The sequence below is a fragment of the Lepidochelys kempii genome, chromosome 12 (assembly GCF_965140265.1).
Source record: "Lepidochelys kempii isolate rLepKem1 chromosome 12, rLepKem1.hap2, whole genome shotgun sequence".
Classification (NCBI taxonomy): Eukaryota; Metazoa; Chordata; order Testudines; family Cheloniidae; genus Lepidochelys; species Lepidochelys kempii.
Window position 1 is genome coordinate 25,068,872 of NC_133267.1, and position 18,875 is coordinate 25,087,746.

The window sequence follows — 18,875 nt, forward strand, 5'->3', positions numbered from 1 at the left end:
TAAGACCAGGATGCAATGGGACTAGCTAAAATGCTAGTATTTATCTTATCACGCTTGTTGTGATATGTATGTTGCTAAATTTGGGGGATGAATTTTATACTTCTTACTTGGGCAAAACTCCCACTGGAATGAAGCAAACAAGGAGTGTAGAACAGAGCCTTTCGTACCACTGTACTGGGAAATGTTGCTGCTTACAGTTAGTTCAGCGGTGCGCACATTTTTTTTTTTTTTTCCAAGTAAGTGGTGTCTCAGTGAAAATGCTGAAGGTAAATAGAAACATGGACATGATCATAGAGGCCCTCTGACATATGATTTAAAAAAAATAATAAATAACTTAGCTGGTTTAGATGGTTATTAGAGAAATTTCATCTTTAAAAACTGGAAAGTCATTTTTAGTTCTTCCATCTTCTTTCTAGTGATTCATTGCTACAGAAAGTGTCTTTTAGAGCTCTGTAACATGCATTGGATAGCTTGGAGGTGGATGTGGTGACACTTTGATATTGAGGCGCCTAATATGACAGCCATGACAGAGTAGGTGTCCCTCTAAAGGATAGCAACGATGGCCTTCCTCATCGTTGAGCTGGAGACCGCAGTCCTAAGAGAAACAAACACACATCCACAAGTTAACTAGTGAATGATTGTCATTTCAATAAAACATCATTCAGACTTTGAAGCCTCTAAGGTGTCTCTTGTTCTCTCTTTCCTGTTAACTGCAGCAATCTCAGAACTATTTGGTAGATGGACATTTGACTATAATGTATTAAGAGTGACATCACTGAAATCTAAGGGAATATGAAATTTATGCAGTTTTGTGGCATATCTTCTCAGGTTGACACCTGCATTTATTTTCTTCAGTCCACCTCATAGGTCTAGCCATGACAAAGATCAGACTAATCACATGGTAAGGCAGCACACGCTGACCTCTTAAATATGGAGCCGGTCAGACAAGCTGAATGATGTTGGACTTGGAGTGAGGAAGAGCAGAGATAGTTGGAGAACCAGAGAAGAGCTGAGTAAAGACAGACTATCATTTGGGCGAGAGAGAACCCATTTGAATTTTGAATTGTGATGAAGAACGGACTTCCTAAGATTGGTGTTCTGGTTGGGGCATAATTTAGAGATATGAGGCAAGTTGCAAAGTTCAATGGGTGTCAGGCCTCATGTTCCAATTTAGGCCTCTCACTAAGTAGGTCTCTTCCCTTTCTATAGTACGTTTCTCAGATTAAATTTAGACTAGATGAAGTAAAGTTGCCATATTTTTACAAAATATTTACATATTTACAAAATACCTCCATAGAATGGCCAATAATTTCAGCCAAGAGTAAGTACCAGAGGTAAAAAGAAAATAACCCAAGCAAAATAGGAGTCCTCCTTGGTGACAATTGTGTGCTGCAGCAGGGAAATGCTTGTGTTCAGAGAGTCTCTTGGTTACTTATCCATGCCAGTTGAGGTCAGGCAAATCATGGAGGTTTTACATTTGGATTCCGGGATTTGGAAAGAGGGTAGGGAGTACATAGAAATTCCAGCTTCTAGGTAATCCTGACAAAGTTGAGCAATATGTGCAACTAGATAATTTTCAGTGCTCCTCACCTTATATTTTTAATATCAAAGATGAGGCAAAGTTTAATTAATCATATTTTAAATGTGATCTGTTAAGATTTGAGCATTTTACCGTAAGCTATGGAAGTTGTCATATTTCTAAAGTGAGAGTACAAGAAAGAATAAGGTATTAATGTGCTTTCAGGCAATACAGGAGCATTTTATAAAAGTTTAGGGACCTTTTATTATTCAGATAATTCAATAATTTATATTTACTTAATAATTTTATATCACTTAACTTAAAAGATTACAGTAATCTAAGAGACCACTTTGGTAAAGAAAAAAGATCATTGTTGGAAATCTTGTTGGTTTTGGTTTTTTTTTTTTTTTTTTTTTTGGCCAGACATTGATAAATTAAGTTAGGAAATACAGAGGTAACAGGAAGGAACTTGAGATTTTATGACTTAGCTTCCATCACAGTTTATAAATGAATCTCACACATTCTTTCCCATTTAATTAGGTAGGAAATTTTGAAACAGTTCCACCACAGAGTCCTTTTTTAAAATGTATTACCCTTCCCTGTAAAGAAATCACAGTAGCTGGAATATGGCACGTCTTTCTTCCTCCTATAGACTCTGCTATATTGACAAATGTTCCCCACAGTGTAGGTAAACACTGCAAACTCTGAATGCCCAATTATTTTTAGACCATACGCCTCAGATCTTGAATTAGAATCATGACAGACTAGATAGCAGGCTCATAAAAGTGGACTGAACAGCAGATTTGATGGGGGTCTGAGAATGAAATAAACCAGGAGTGAGACATAAGAGTCTGGGCTCTGGCTCGTTAATTGCTAGCCAAGCACTGTATCGAATTGCAGTCATGGCAGCAGGCGTGCTACCCACTGGCAAAGCTCTGTTAGTTCAGTCCCTTGTTTAGAGTTTTAATGACTAGGGATTCACTAAAGAAATGCCAAATGCTAATAATATACCTGGCCCCCCACCTCTTCTTTTTTCTCCTATCTTGCTGCACAAACATACAAAGTTGCCCTAAAAAAGGCTGTCCTCTTAATGAATTTCAGTTTTAAAAGGAGCCCTACTGATTTACAAACTGCTGTTTGGTTTGCAACACAAATACTATGAAAATTCCTTTCATATGCCTCTTCTCTTGAATGAACATTTAATTCCTGCTGAGTTAGAAGGCTTTCCAAAGGGACTAGTGCGTTTGGGTGCCCAAGGTGACATCTGAAAGGGTTTTCAGGAGCAGGTGCTCAGCTCTTCTGGAAGCCAAGCACCTTTAGTGTCTCTCAACCTGGTACCCAAAAACGAATGACTCCAAAAATTCCCAAGTCACTTTTGGAAACCTTGACAGCTGAAATGCACTATTTTAATGGCCCCATTTTCAAAGGAGCCCGAGTCCAGCCTGTAAAACAGCCCACAGCTTTTCCTGTCCAATATCTGTGTATGTGTAACACGCTGACACACCCCAGTTGTCAGTGGGCGGGACCTCTGGAGCTTAGTGCATGAGCTAAAAGCCATACAGCCCTTAGCTCAGGTGTAGAACAGACTCATTCATCTCTCTCTCTGTGGTCTCGGTGCCACTAGATGGGACAGAACACCACCCCCAGAAGGTGTGTGGGTACATATGCCCACGGCAGGCAGATGTCTAACTATGTTATCTATGCACATAATGCAGTTAGCCATCCTGGATGAAAGCAGGGAGGCTGAGTTGCTTCAAGCTGGAGGGAGAATGGTGAACTGAATAACGAAAGAGAACTGAAAATAAATCCTCAGTGGGGCATTCTAATATAAAGTTGCGGGGGAGAAAGCGAGAGAGCTGCCATCTCTTGGATATTGAGATTTCCTATGATTGATTAAAAAAGTTATTTTCTTAAAACATTAACAGAAATGGATGGCTTCCCCATCTGAGAGACAGCTGGGGTAGACTGACTCATTGAATTTCAGGATCCCTCGCTTAGCTTTCCTCTCCCCCACTCCCCTCCCTCACTTGAAAACCTGTCCCTGACAAACTCCTCTGAGGAGCTCTTGTCTTCCTCCCACTTCTGCCTTTTTGCTCTTAGTGCCAAGTAAGACAGACCATGCCAGCAGACAGCTGGCTGGAACTACTCACTATGGACCACATCACCATCTAAAGCCCAGCCACTGATTCACTGCTACACTCAGGCATCCTCTGCTCCTAAAGGCCAGATCTTGCCTTGATCCAACTCAGTGGCAGAGATGCTACAGGTTTACCTCGCAGTGATAACATTCCACATGGTAATCTCTGTCCATTGACACCACTCGAATGGTCTCCTCAGAGCCCTGGTTTGGAAAATAGAGAGGAAAAAAAATCAGATCAGGAATGTAGGTGGCATTTTGTCAATTTTCTACCTGTTGCTTACAGTTTGTAACATATTAGTATTCTGGCAGGGTAGGTATCCTTGATCTCTAGGAGCCACCTGTTTAGACCTCAGCTTCACATGCACAGGTCCCTCTGAAGTCATTGGCAACTTCTCATGTCTATTCAAAGATCAGAATTTGGCCCATGGTTCACAAGTTCCTAGGACTCTTCTTGAAAATGAGCCATGTTCAAAGGGAACCCAGGATTTGGAATAAATTGCCAACCAGAAACGACAATTTATTAAGCTCTGTTCTTTGCAGCTGCTTTGGGTTTGACTTTCCACCAACAGTTGCGTGCGCGCGCGCGCACACACACACACACACACACACACACACACACACTATCACCACCAGCTGGAAATTTGCATAATCAGATAGCACAACTATTAGCTATGTGAGTGGCCAGTACCCTGGCCAGTGGCTACACATGCATTAGTGCACGTATGCCAACCCAGGCCCTGTAAAACAGCACGTACGTCACAGGTAACTTCACCAACTCCTTTTCTGAGCCACTGAAAATGAAGCTTCCTTTAAAATTTTGCTTTGAATTGTTTCTAGTTCCAGGTGTGCTTACAGCCTGCGTCACATCTGATGCTCTCTGGAGAGGAGTGGCAGGCAAGTCATTACCTGACCTGCCAGACTTGAAGTAACACATACACCCTCCTTGGGAAACAGCATATCAAGTGCTTGGAGGAGGTTTGCTGCAAGTCTTGTTAACTGCCAGCTAAGTCAGAGGATGGGATAGAATGGGCCAAGCTTTTAGGGGAAGGGTTACTCTGTAATATGCAAAATACAGGGAAATAGATGAGACTAAAGAGAACACATGGAATCCGGGCATGCTGTCGCAGGCTCTTCTTTAGAAGCATTTCAAGTATGAGAGATGCAGGCACCTCACTGAAGCAATATGTGTAAGATTGTGGCGCTTATACCTGATGTGCATTGGAGGAGCAGAATTATGGCATGTCACATTCCCCATTGTGCATGGCAGACACAGGCTCAATGGGATATGGGATGAACATGATGTGGCCTGCACAATGCGTACTATTAGTCTGGAAACATGGAATGTGCACCAGGAAGTAAGTGTGCGTGGGGGGGGGGGGGAAATTGTCAGGCCCTGGACTATAACCTCGAGCTGACTAGTCACTGCCTCTTGGATGATAAGAGTGCTGCTGGTTCTATGCCATTTTCATGTCACTACTAGCAGAGTATGCGTTAGTGTCACATGCAGACAGGACAATAAGAAGGTATGTGGGTGAACGGATCCTCTCTTCACGTACAAATGTTGTTCTATGCCAAAGTGCCACTTCCAGCTAAAGATAAACATAAGCAGGGATCAAATGCCAAAGTATTCAACCATTTGGTCAAAGACAATTTAAATAAATCTGAATTTTGGTTTTGCTCAGTTCAGTCCTGCTGTTATTGGCTTGATTCTGCCACTTCTTTTCATGTTGCATAGTACCCTCTTGCAATCAATAGGACTATTCACAGAGTAAGATGCTACTCAATATGCGTAAAGGTGGTCGAATAAGGCCCTATACATTTCATACTCAAGATGGGTTTGAACACCAGCTGCTTCCCAGGAGCTACAGTTGCAATGCATTGAGCGCCCCCAATTTCCATTGATTTCCATGGAGTTGGGGGAACCCAGCACTTCCTGGGAGGCTGCTTACAGGACTGGGCCCCAAGATAGTTCTGGTATCATTATTGTAACTACTGGCAGGGAGACCTATAACAAATTACTTGAGCTGTGTATGTGTAACTTTGGCAAAGTAAACTCTTATTAAGTAAACAGCACCTGCTCGTGGGCTTATTGAAAATAAAATCCCGTAAATCCTCACTTTGCACGGTTTGGTAAGACCTCTTTCCTACAGTTAATTTGCATCCTCACTTCTTTGTGCAGCAGGTTGAAACTAACACAGGGTCTGTCATATCCATCACCATGAACAGTGATGATATTCTGTCCTGAAAATCAGTTTAACGTTCAGGCCATATTAGTGCTGCTTGTACAAGCTCTGAAGCCTTGTCTTCCTCAAAAGGTTGAGTAGGTTTGGTTCTGGAGTTCTGGTTTCAATTCACCAGACAGAGATGGGCCCAAAGCTTGGTGGGGTTTGGAACCAGCGTTTTGCTTCAGATCCATCTCAAATACCTGGTTCCCCAGCTCTGCCTCAAACATCATAGCCAACTTTCTGCAGCACTTTCATCCATGCCACTGTGACATGGCTGAGGCCATGTGCTCTTTGAACAGGGCAAATGTTACCATCATCCCCTGTTTGGAGCCTGGATATCTTAACAGCTAACATCATATTTAGCAATCAAAGTGTACTTCTTGAATGAATGGGAAGTTGAGAGAGTCTGAAAATAAACAGTCTGTTCTCAGTTCTCTAGCCAGGGCTTTGAATTGAATCAGATGTACAGCAATGTTAATTAATACCCCTGAAGCACCCAAAGGATACAAAGTGCTTTAGTGTATAAAATTGCTAAGTACTATGATTATTATGACTCTTGGAGTTGTATAAGAATTATATTATTGCTGAGCTGTGTTTAATTTTGTATTAGATATACAGTTCATTCTGGGGATGGGGAAAAGGGTCTTGAATAGCCAAGGTGTCTATTTCTTACTGTGTTTGAGCAGATCTTTGAAAAATGTCCATATGCAAACAACCACATTATCTAACAAGTTACACACACCCACACCCCCCCACAAAACTTCATACCTGTGCTGGTAGAATTGGCTGGTTACAGGAAGCGCATTTTGGTGCAAAAACGCTATGAGTCAAGAAGAGAAAATGTTCAAATTAAATTTAAAAAATGTAGAACCCTGAGAGCATTTCAAGCATAGCTTCTCTTTAGAGATGGGCTTTAACTGCAAAATATGGATCCAAATCAGGAATTCAAACTCTGCGAAAGTTTGGATCCGGGAAAGGGCTGATTCAAGCCTATCTCTACCTCTTGCTTCTATTTCTATGTCAGATCTCTCAAACATCAACAGGTACCTTTTCCCCTCCTCTGTTGACTATTGAATCCAACACTCTTATTAATAAATGCAATACCCATTTCCTCCATGAACCTGTATAGACAGAGAAGTGTTTCTTGACTTGAGGGTTGTGACCCAACAGGTGTCAGGGTAGTATGACCATCCTGTCCTTCTCTTACTGCTAAATGGGAGAACAGTGGGTCCCAAGTAACTGGAGGGGGAGTTCCAGGGGCTCTCGGTATGGAAAAAGTTGGGAACCAGTGAGAGAGAGGGACTGTATGGCGAAGATCATTCCAGGACTTTGTCCATCACAGGGCTTGAACAACTTTCCTCTGTGATTAGAGCTCTAACACCTGTGTTCAGAAGCCGCAGTTGGCTTGAAGAAAAGGTGTTGGCTATAAGTGGTGGTTGGGGGTAAGCTGCTCACGCTGAACTGGTCACACATTCTTACCTACAACTGTGCTATAGACCAGCTGTGCTAATATTCACTCCACTGCCGTGCTGGGATGGATTAGAGTGGATCTGGAATCCTGTTGACTTCAGTGTGATTCCTCTTGGGCACAGGGGTCTGCATTAGTAGATCCCATTGCAGGACTTGGGCCTATGGTTTGTGATATAGTGGTGATAGTACCTAAGAGCCTTCACATTCTCTTTGACAGAAGGGAATCCCAGAGTGATTACTGAACCTCAGCACAATTCAAAGAGTTGTCATCAGGATGACACACGCAATTCTAACCCTAACTGGAATATTATGGGCCATTATATTCCATTACTACCCATGATTAATAGAGCTAGGCTCTGTCAGGAACAGAGGATTTACCTGTGTGCACACAAACCCATACTCCTATGAGTTTGAGAAACCTCAACAGCCCCTCAGGAGAGGGTTTGTGCATTAAGCCTGATGCTTCTTTACTGCTATAAAGTAGCCTTTAAGTGGATGTAAATGTAAGTGACTCTTTATGCTGTCAGAGTGGTGTAAAGGGGTCTTGGGGCAAATAGGAGTAAGACTCCAGGCCAGAGTTTTAAAAGTATTTAGGCACCTAGCTCCCATTGAAATCAGTGTCTATTGCAAAGATGATTCAATATGAACAACTTTTCAAAAGCAGTCAATGCATCTGTGTTCTTACGTGTGATAGTCTTTGACACAGTAAATATTGTTCTCCACGTCTACAGTGAAGGGGACTCCGTCCAAACATTCATTACAGACCACACAGCGGAAACAGCCAGGATGGTATGACTTTCCAAGAGCCTGTAAGATCTTAAGAAGAGCCAGATGACAAAATGAGAATATTTGTTTTCCAGACAACATCCCCCGTGCATCAGCATTTCTAATTTTAAACAAGGTATGCTCCTCAGGAAGAAATATTGACTTTGTGGCTTCACCAGCAAAGGGCCTGATCCAAACCAGATTCTCATTAATTTCAATGGGCTCTGCACCAGGCCCTTGGTGATGTTAGGGGACTGTGAAAATTGGGAGTACAATGGGAAAGTAGCTTCACCGTTCATTATGAAGGCATGATATTGCAAATGGATGTACATTAAACCAGAACTCTTCATGCACAACCAAAAGTAAAAATGTCTTCGGATGGAGACTGGATGCCTTTCTGGAAGATATGTATGTTTTAGCCAAACAAAAGTTACTGGGCTCAATACAGGGGTGAAATTAAATGGCGTGTGATATATAGGAAGTCAGTCTAAATGGTCCCTTGTGGCCTTAAAATCCATGAATCTATGAAAACGGTAAATTACAAATATTTATTAGTTGCTCTAAGCCACCACAAATACAGCCCGGCTATCCTCTACTTCACTGTCACAGTGATGGCTCTCTCTTTTACAGGCTGATCAGGTCTATCTTAGTATCAGTTTATATTCACTGAACCTCAGAACTGTCACAGGCTTTTGAGACTCTGCCAATCAGTGTTTCAGCAACTGGCTTCCAGCACAGTCCCTTCTATACCCCCTTTTGCTGCTGGTGATCTTGCAAATAAAACCTTTCCATTGCAGCGGTGGTATTTCAAGGAGGCTGTGCCAGGCATATGGGGCAACACTGGGAATTTATTTTGCCTCCCATACCATTACATTACGCAGCTCACAACAAGTTACATCGGATATTTTTTGTGGGTGACACCTTCTGAAAGCAATTTGAAATTGTATCTGCCAGTACATTCCCCCTTAGCTCAGTCTTGAGAAGCTAACAAGTTAAAGATCCTTTCCCCTCTAAGGTCCTAAAGCCCTGTGAATATTTTTATGAGTAAAGTTCAAATCAATAAAACTCGGTGCCTAGGAAAAAGTATGAACTACAGTCCAATTGTGTTTTTTAAAGAATACCCTAGGATTATCTAGTCAGTGACAGGGTACCAAGTTTAATTTGATCTGTATGTCTGTCATTACTCAGAAACTACTCATATTCTCTCTCTCTCTCTCTCTGTTTTACCACATGCATTGCCTTGGTATCTGGCTATACAGATAATGGACCAATTATTACATTGATCTGACTTTGCAGACATTGAGGGCACAAAACTACCACTGAGTCAACTGCAATTCCAACTACTGAGCAGCTTCGGGCCCAAGTCTGTGGAGGTGTCATAGGTCTGATTTTTTTTTTTTTTTTTTACCTTGTGCAATGATAAGCAGGATTCCCACTACTGCATAGACATGTTTGTTTTCCTACTCATTACTGGGGAAGGGCTTGAAGGAATTAGCCAAATAAGACTGCTTAATTTCTGGCACTCACAGCAATATTTCCTTTTGTTGTAGCATGCTTGCTGATAGGAGAAGGCAGATGATCACCTGCCAAGCTTCCTACTACAGAGCTCCCCACCAGCTAGATACTATGGACTCCTGAAATGACCCTTCCCCTCCTTCACAGCTCTAGAAATTTGTTCTCAGGCTAAAACGAACAATATCCTTGTCCAACTGGGGCACCCAGATAGGAGTAAGAATCCTCATTAGCTAAGTCATCCCAGCCAACTCTCATTTCCAGACCCTCCCAAACGTCAGTGCTTGCAATTTAGTCGCTATTTAACAACTGTGTGCTAACATTTTAATACATTTTAAGCCAAGAGGATAACACTGGTGTACTAGAATCTTATTAACACTCAGCTATAGTCTACAGAGTTCTTTAACATGCATTTAATCCATTTTGTTTGGGACTTTTTGCTTGGGCCAAATTCAACCCTGGTCTCACTCTAGAGGGTGCATTTGGCTCAATATACCCCTTTTCTTTCCCTTAAAAAAAAAAAAAAAAATCAGTTCTGGATGCTAGCTCTCTTCAAGCCACAGCTGTAAGCTCCCCTCCTCATTAATAGAGACATCAAATCAGCTCGTAGCTTTGTGGGCCACACTGCTGCTGTCTGCTGGGGTCTGTTCTCCCATCAATGCACAGAAGGGGGATTTATGGGTAGCACTCATTTATTTTAATAGGTGTAAACTGTGTAAATCAATGGGAGAGCAAGAGCTGCTGATGGGCCAGCAGGGGGGACTGCTGCTGTTACAGGAGGACAGCATGTAGCCCCAGAAAATAAGTCCAGCTTCTTTGTCCTGTCAGTGGTATAACCAAAGAGCTTCTGGTGTGGCTCCTTTAGGTTTTGTACTAATTCATGGATCTATAAATTGTGAATTTTTTCCCTCCTTTCAGTTTTATTCTCCTGGATTGGTGGTAATAGCAACTACATTCCCACGGGAGGATCTCAAAGTCCTTTACCAACAATAATCAGTGCAGCCTTGTGTCGCTGCTGTGCCCAGTAAGTATTCTTCAAGTGATTAGTCCCTATTGGATGCGCACGTGCGCCGTGTGCCCGAACAGTTCTGTAGCAGGGTCTGCTGACTCTTACATGCGTCCGCCTTGTGCAGCTGAGGCTAGGAGAGGCCGTGTGGAATGCCACCGCTCCAGTTCCCTCTCACCGCCACATGGTCAGAGTTGGAACCCCCCTTGCTCCTGGTTCTTAGCCTCGCTAGGAGAGTTGGCTGTCCATTCCTTCTTGTGTATATTGCTGTGGATACTAATTTTTTCTTGTTTTTGTAGCATGTTAGCGTTCTGCATAGATACAAGCCCCGCCGTGAGCATGAGACACTGACGTTATTTAAGCTCAGTACCAATGTGGACACAAGAACATATGGATATAAACTGGCCATCGGGAAGTTTAGACTTGAAATTAGACGAAGGTTTCTAACCATCAGAGGAGTGAAGTTCTGGAATAGCCTTCCAAGGGAAGCAGTGGGGGCAAAAGACCTATCTGGCTTCAAGATTAAACTTGATAAGTTTATGGAGGAGATGGTATGATGGGATAACATGATTTTGGTAATTAATTGATCTTTAACTATTCATGGTAAATAGGCCCAATGGCCTGTGATGGGATGTTAGATGGGGTGGGATCTGAGTTACTACAGAGAATTCTTTCCTGGGTATCTGGCTGGTAAATCTTGCCCACATGCTCAGGGTTCAGCTGATCACCATATTTGGTGTCAGGAAGGACTTTTCCTCCAGGGCAGATTGGAAGAGGCCCTGGGAGTTTTTTACCTTCCTTTGTAGCATAGGGCATGGGTCACTTGCTGGAGGATTCTCTGCACCTTGAAGTCTTTAAACCATGATTTGAGGACTTCAGTAGCTCGGACATAGGTGAGAGTTTATTGCAGGAGTGGGTGGGTGAGATTCTGTGGCCTGCATTGTGCAGGACGTCAGACTAGATGATCATAATGGTCCCTTCTGACCTTAATGTCTATGAGACCTGGGCCTAAGGCTGGATCCCAGTCTGAGACAGCCTCTAAATGCAGTGTTGCCTCCCCGAGCTGAGCCGGGCCAGGTTGGGCGAGTTGCAGGTGGACTTGGCTGGTCCATCTCCTAAGAAGCCCCAGACAGAGCCATGATAGCTGACCCTACCATGCTGTCTTTCATAAGGCAAGATCCCCTTATGCCTGAACCCCAAATTCATTGCTAAGGTGGTGTCCGCGTTCTACCTCAACCACCTGCCAGTCTTCTATCCCAAACCCCCACAACTCCAACAGAGCCAGGACACTGCAGTCTCTTGACGTCTGCCACGCACTGGCCTTCTACCTCCAACGCACATGGGCATGCCTCACCCAGACTCTGTTGCCAAACGCTGCAAGGGCCAAGCCCTCTCCTCGCAGCGCATCTCCAAATGGATCTCCCATTGCATTTACAAATGCTACATTCTCTCCAACATAACTCCACCTCCCAGAGTCACGGCTCACTCCACACAAGCAGAAGCCACCATGTTGACCTGCCTCGCAGAATTGCCTTTTGCCGATCAGCCACGTGGAACTCCATCCTTCACCTCTCACTACGCTATTGCTCTGGCAGCGGGGGCTGATCCGGCCATTGGTCATGCTGTTTTGCAGTCTGTGACTTCTTGTGAGTCCTTGTGTCCACCTTCATGCTGATCACTGCTCGCTACTCACCCATGTTTGGAATCCATATAGGGACCATCACGCCAAGGAGAAGAGGAGGTTACTTACCTGTAACTGGAGGGTCATCAAGATATGTGGCCCCTATTTGGATTCCAGTCCCTGCTCTCCATCCCCTCTGCTGCAGACTATATGCTTAGCGGTAAGAGGGCTTGAGAGCGGCATCAACCCACACAACCTCTGATAGCCTTGGCTGGGCACATGAGGAAGATGCATGTGCGGGTCAACAGACACGGCTACAGAGCTGTTCCAGCACATGGTGCGCTGCACATTCACATTCGGAATACAAATAGGGACTACACATCTTGAAGAACCTCCAGATACAGGTAAGTAACCTCCTCTTACTCCCATTTTACAGAATGGGATACTGAGGCACAGAAAGGTTAAGTGAGGTGCACAAGATCACAATGCAAGAGAAGGGAAAAGAGCTCAGAACTTCTGATTCCTTGTTCCCCCAGCTCTGACCAATGGACCACGCTCCCTCTCATATGATACGGTTCCTGCTGTTTCACCTAGCTATACAGCATTCCTTTTTGTTTTGTTTCCCCCAGAAAAGATTCTATATTTTATGGCGTGATACTAAAATGTACCAAAGTGTTTTCACTGCTAGCTGACTATATCCCCTCCTCCCTGCTTGGCAGACCTCTCAGTAACCTCAAAGTTCCACAAGTTCAGATATAGGAGAAGGGCCCCCTCTATACATTTAAGTGATAATGGCAACACCGTGTGAATTTATTTTCATTTTAATTGTGATAATTCCTTGATTAAAATGTCCTTGGCAGTAGTGGAGACATGGCTATGATCTGACTAGGTCAGAAGCAAACCGCACACTGCAATATACTCCCTGAAATGCATCAACAGAAATGTATTCCACAATTAAGGAATTAACTCTCTTACCATTTCCATTATGAGGTGTCCACAAACAAAGCACTTGTCCGCTGTTTGTTGAAAGCCCGAATACTGTTCAAATGACAGAAGAGAAAGGATTGTTAGTAATTGCTAATCTCGCTTCCTTTCCTTCTGAAACTACACCCGTCGCATGAATGCTGTGTTGTTTTTTCCATCTGACCTGGGATGAAACAAACCAAGCTGCGCTGTTGGCTCAAATACTTTTTTGGTGGCCTACTTTGAAATGCTCTTGGAAGACACTGATTCAAAGGGTTTCACACTATACTTTGAACATTTTCAGGTACTAGTCTTAAATAGCTTGAGTTAGTTTTGCCCTCTGATCCAGGTATGCAGTTCCCATTGAGGATAATGGGGGGAGGGATAGCTCAGTGGTTTGAGCATTGGCCTGCAAAACCCAGGGTTGTGAGTTCAATCCTTGAGGGGGCCATTTAGGGATCAGGGCAAAAATTGGGGATTGGCCCTGCTTTGAAGCAGGGGGGTTGGGCTAGATGACCTCCTGAGGTCCCTTCCAACCCTATGATTCTATGATAATGGGGACTGTGAGCACAGTTACACTCTTCAAATCTTGATTATAACTCCATTTTGTTTTTGGACAGATGAAAGTGTATTTACAAAAAGATAAAAAGTGGGTAAGGATGTATGAGTGAAATCCTGACTTCGTTCAACTCAATGGCAAAACTCCCATTAAGTGCTGTAGGGTCAGGATGTCACCCTGTCTTGTTTAGAGACTGAGAGAAGGGGGAACTAAGATGCATATTCGTAAACCAATTTATCAGCCTGACAGCTGACCTACTGAGTGATACCCTATAGCATAGAGTTTGCCTGAAGGACTCCAAACGTAATTTTTAAACTGATATTTGCAGTAGCTGAACTTTATCCTCCCCACTCCTCAGTCCAATATAAACAAACTGCTCCATGTGCCCTCTTTCCTATCGCAGGGAATGATTGCTCAGTTGTTTACATTTGGTTGCACAGTAAGTTGAACATTTGTTTATTTGAACATTTTGGGGTTATAGCAAAGTTCATCTAAAACATGCTGTGGTCTTGGAGCTAGACTTGGAACATGAGGCCAAGGGTAGGATCTCAACGTGTAGATCATGTGCCACAGCCCAGCTCTTTGGGCCTGGAGAGCATGGTGTGTTCTTACAGCCATGGATCTAACAGAGACTAAGGCCATGTCTACCCTTACTGGGGATTGACGTTGCTGCGATCGATTCCCTGGGGGTCAATTTAGCGGGTCTAGTGAAGACCTGCTAAATCGACTGCAGAGCGCTCTCTGGTCGACTCCAGTACTCCACCGGAACGAGACGATTAAGGAAAGTAGATGGGAGAGCATCTCCTGTCGACATAGCATGGTGTAGACACCGCAGTAAGTCAACGTAAGCTATGTCGACTCCAGCTACATTATTCACATAGCTGGAGTAGCACAACTTAGGTCGACTTACCGCGGTAGTGTAGACAAGGCCTAAGGGCCTGATCCAACTGCCAGGGACGTTAATGGGAGCTGTTTCTTTGATTTCAGTGATCACTGGATTAGATCCTAAACTAGCAAGACATTCTCTTTGTTTTATTTTTCCAGATAAGTGGTAAATTGGGGCCATGGTTATAAATAATTATAAACTGAAGTCACTTTCACATGTCACAATGGACAAATACGTTGTTAATTAAATAATATGCTATTTCAATTCTCACAGCCTTCTCTTTGTCTGCTTTAATATTTCCTATGTATTGGACAATACAGCACATGTAATGATAAAAAAACAAAAACAAAAAATCCCCTTAGATTAACTAAACCTTTTAAATTGTAACAAATGACCATCTCAGACTGTTTGTTTCATATACACCAGTGTCCATAGAATGTTACTCATATATTTCTGCAAGTCATTTTGCTGCATTGTGTAATGGAATTAGTGTGAAATTGTCTAGACCTAGAGAAATGGTTGGGATCCGCTCCCCACCTTACTGTCAACAGCTTTAAGACTAAAATATTTGCTTTCTTATTCTTATTCCAGCAGATAAAGATGCTGCTACTACCCGGTAATCTCACTGGTTCCACTGTATCTGAATGACCATCTGGCTAGACAGTTTCCTAAGGTTGCGACCTCAGGGGTTGCTGGAAACAGGTGGGGAGGTCCTAGCTGAGCAGACAGCAGAAGATTAACAATAGTATAAACCCAGCTAATTCCAAAACCCTGTCAGAATGAATTTAACAGTACCATCTGGCTGTCATTTGATAAGGAATGCAAAGGAGCATTTACCCAGTTATTGATTAACAGGGACCATATTCCCAAAGAACTGAATGGCTTGTGGTCAGGTTAATGTCATTTATTGCTGTCTGGATTGCTGTAAATTACATTATTTGTCGGAAGGCAGGGTTTTGTTGACACACAATCTCTCTTTATATCACTAAACCTATTAAATTAAAACCATAATTTGTTTCTAGTGGGGGAATTGTATTTGTAAAAACGCAACAAGAGAATGATTACCCAATTTAAGAAAATGCTACAAAATGGCACAAAGTCCAATCACATTGACAAACTATCTTATGAGCTCAGTGAAATGACCCTCTTTACTACTATATTGTGCTCTTTTTCTGATTGTAGTATTGATCTGGAAGAGCCTGAAACCTTTTGGTTCAATGAGAGTTAGGATCTGGATGTGTCTCCCCTGGTGAGTTAAATATATATAGGATGGAGAAGAATGATAGCCTCTCCTCTCAGGAGCACTTTTTTCTACAGTAAAGCAGCATGGTGGATACTGCTCTATTAAATCTGTATTATCCTTGACAATAAATGGCTTTTGCCAGGTATTCATAACTCAACCCTGCAATACATGTGTTTATGCTAAAGATGGAGGGCTCACACATCAGTTCTAGGTTTTAAATTCTAGGAACACAGAGCACAAAACACAATACTCTGAAACAGTAATAATACTTGGCACTTTGCACCTTTCCTCTTTAAAGTGCTTTACTAATACTAAACTGCACAACCTTCCTGTCAAGTAATAGTTATCCGCATGTTGCAGGTGGGGAAACTGAGGCAGAAAAGTTGTGACTTGCTCAAGACTGAAGAAGGGCAAAAATGGTCTTGCACTTAAGGCATAATTCTAGGGCTCAAAAGAACTAGGTTCAGTTCCTGCAACAAAGCCCAGTATGGTTTTTGACAAGTCTCTCATTCCCACTGGGTGGGATTTTCAAAAGAGCTCTTGGTTGGTCTAACTTGGCTCCTAAGGAAGTTAATAGCTTCCATGGGAACCATTAGATAACCTCAAGTGCTTTAGAAAATCTCATCCTATGTTTTAGTTCTTCCACCTGCAAAATGGAGAGAATATTTCCTTTCCTCATGTGAGTGCTGGGTGGATAAATGTCCGTAAATCACTCAGACCATAGTGATGGTGGATCTACAAGAGAGTCACAGGTGGGGTTAAACTCAAGAGTTCCTGGCTCCTACTCCTGGGCTTGGGCTACTTGCCTGTGCCTTTGTTACAGACACCACTGGTTTCAATGCTTTCATTAACATGCAGCTCTGTTTTATTTTACATTTTATGTACCAAGAGTTTATAATTCTGACACTGCACATATTTGGCCATCTTTTAAAATTCACTGAGAGGATTTTGTTTAGCTTTTCTGAACATGCCAGTGACTTTTTCTCCTATTACTGTTTCTGAAGCAGATAAATATAATTACATACTCTTCTAGAACTAGAAATGTACTTGCATGGGCCCATGTACAGTATGTACCCAAGATAAATGAGACGAATTTTTGAATATTCACAAATATTGAGGTGTTTGGTTTTTGTTACTAATACCATGAACAACACTGAACAATGTTAAAGTTGTTACACAAGCAGAGGAAAGCTCTAAAATTCAATGCTCAGCCTAAGGCATCCATCCGCCTTCACTCCCACTCTTGTGACTTTAAAGTACAATACTCCTTACCAAAATACAAAGAAAACAAATGGATCCTGGAGAGCTAACAATTTACTGTTCTGGGATCTCAATTTTGTCCTAACTTTCCTCCCCCATTTAACTCTTTATTCACACCCATCTCTCCAGGTGTTGTTATAATCTGTGATTTTCTGTGCAAGAGTCAATACCTTGTTTCAGGAGTTTGATGATCTATGCATTATTTATCTCTAGCTTCTCAGGTAGTTCTTTTTGTAAATATACAGATCTTGAAAATTATATTGGAGTTCAAGAGTAAAAGGTAAAGCCTTAGCTAGCTGAACTTTCTTTTGTTTGCTGTCTCCCAGCCTTTAATTACCAAACAGGCAGAAATCACCAATGATTTTTCCCAAAAGCCTTTGTTTCAATGGGAGAGAAAAAAAGAGGTCACATTCTGCCCAGATTACTTAAATCTGTTTTGTTCTCCCCTGCCCCCCTCCCCCCCCGATAATCTCAAATTTTAAGGACTCTTCTGTCCAACGTGCAACATATTCTAAAGAAATTAACAATGTTTTTGGGGCATTTAATGAATAATTATGCATGGAGGGTAATCCCACCAAGTACTGAGAGTAATTTCTCCTTTCTGCAATCAGTTCTTGAACCAGCCTCAGCTATCGGATCTTTTAAACCCTGATGCTTGCATCAGAAGTTTAAAGAGAGAACATATTGAGAAATAATACATCTGGAAAAGGCTTCAGGACCTTCTACCTTAAATTAGAGACATGTCATTATGTCTTCTTAGCATGCCTAACCATGTCCATGAAATGGATGCTGCTACTCCCCCACCCCCCACCCCCGGTGTGCTTGTGACAAAAATTGCTTTCTCTCTGATGGATGCTTGCAGACACCTTTGCTTTCTCAATGGAGATTTTTAAAAACTAGTAAAGGTTAGTGGGAAAAGATCAAATACCTTAGATTTTGGCAGATACTGCAGGTGACCTGGCTGTAGTAATGTTAGGAAGTTATTTAAAAATCACAGATATGGCACTGCAAAAGTTGTTGAATTTCATCCACTCAGCCTAGATTTGAGATTCCTTCTCTTTTATGCTTAAAAGGCCTTTGAGAGGGTAGACCAGGAGTTTTTGCCAAGATGCTTCAGGCGTTTAATTCGGAAAACTCATTTCTGAATTGGGTGCTATGCTAATAATGTATTCCAACCCCAGGCAGTCTGTAATCCCTCAGAGTCTCTGCTCCTTGGTTTCCCATTAGCAGAGCATCTGTCTTCTCTCTCCTTTATTGTTTGCTCTCTGCGTGGGACCCTTAGTACATGGAATACAACAATGCAAGAAATTCATGGGATCACGTTCGGAGAGGGAAAGAATATAAAATTTTGCTTTATGCAGATGGTCTTTTTTATTTATTTTACACACAATTAAATGAAGCTATTAAACTGCACTGAACAAAATGGGAACTTCTCAGGCTTTAAGGTTTTTGGAGTCTCGTGGCAGGGGTTAAACTGAGGCAGAATGGTCTGCAACCGTGTTCTGCATTTTCCCTGAAATACTTTGTGTCCTGCTGCCTTGCCCTGTCTTGCTGACAGTTCGGGAGTTTGGCTCACGTTGCTCCCACACTATGGCATCAGTCCCTCTTCCTGCTTTTTTGGCTTCTGCTTTACTCCTCTGATTAGTGCTCAGATCCCTTCCTTCCCCTGCCCATGCACTTTGGGTAGAGCAAGGAGTATTGGTTAA

General features: G+C 42.5%; 1 protein-coding gene across 2 annotated transcripts in view; it reads right to left on the reverse strand.

Annotated features, from left to right (window-relative positions):
- Positions 1-217: 217 nt before the first annotated feature.
- WTIP (WT1 interacting protein) overlaps positions 218-18,875 on the reverse strand; it is a 111,697-nt gene continuing 93,039 nt past the window's right edge. For both annotated transcript variants that reach the window (XM_073307919.1, XM_073307920.1), the window contains 5 exons: positions 13,234-13,296; positions 8,040-8,170; positions 6,653-6,704; positions 3,792-3,860; positions 218-595 (listed from right to left, as the gene is read on the reverse strand). In XM_073307919.1, coding sequence (XP_073164020.1) covers positions 443-595; positions 3,792-3,860; positions 6,653-6,704; positions 8,040-8,170; positions 13,234-13,296 — 468 coding nt within the window. In that variant the 3' untranslated portion in view covers positions 218-442. The remainder of the gene's footprint in view (positions 596-3,791; positions 3,861-6,652; positions 6,705-8,039; positions 8,171-13,233; positions 13,297-18,875) is intronic.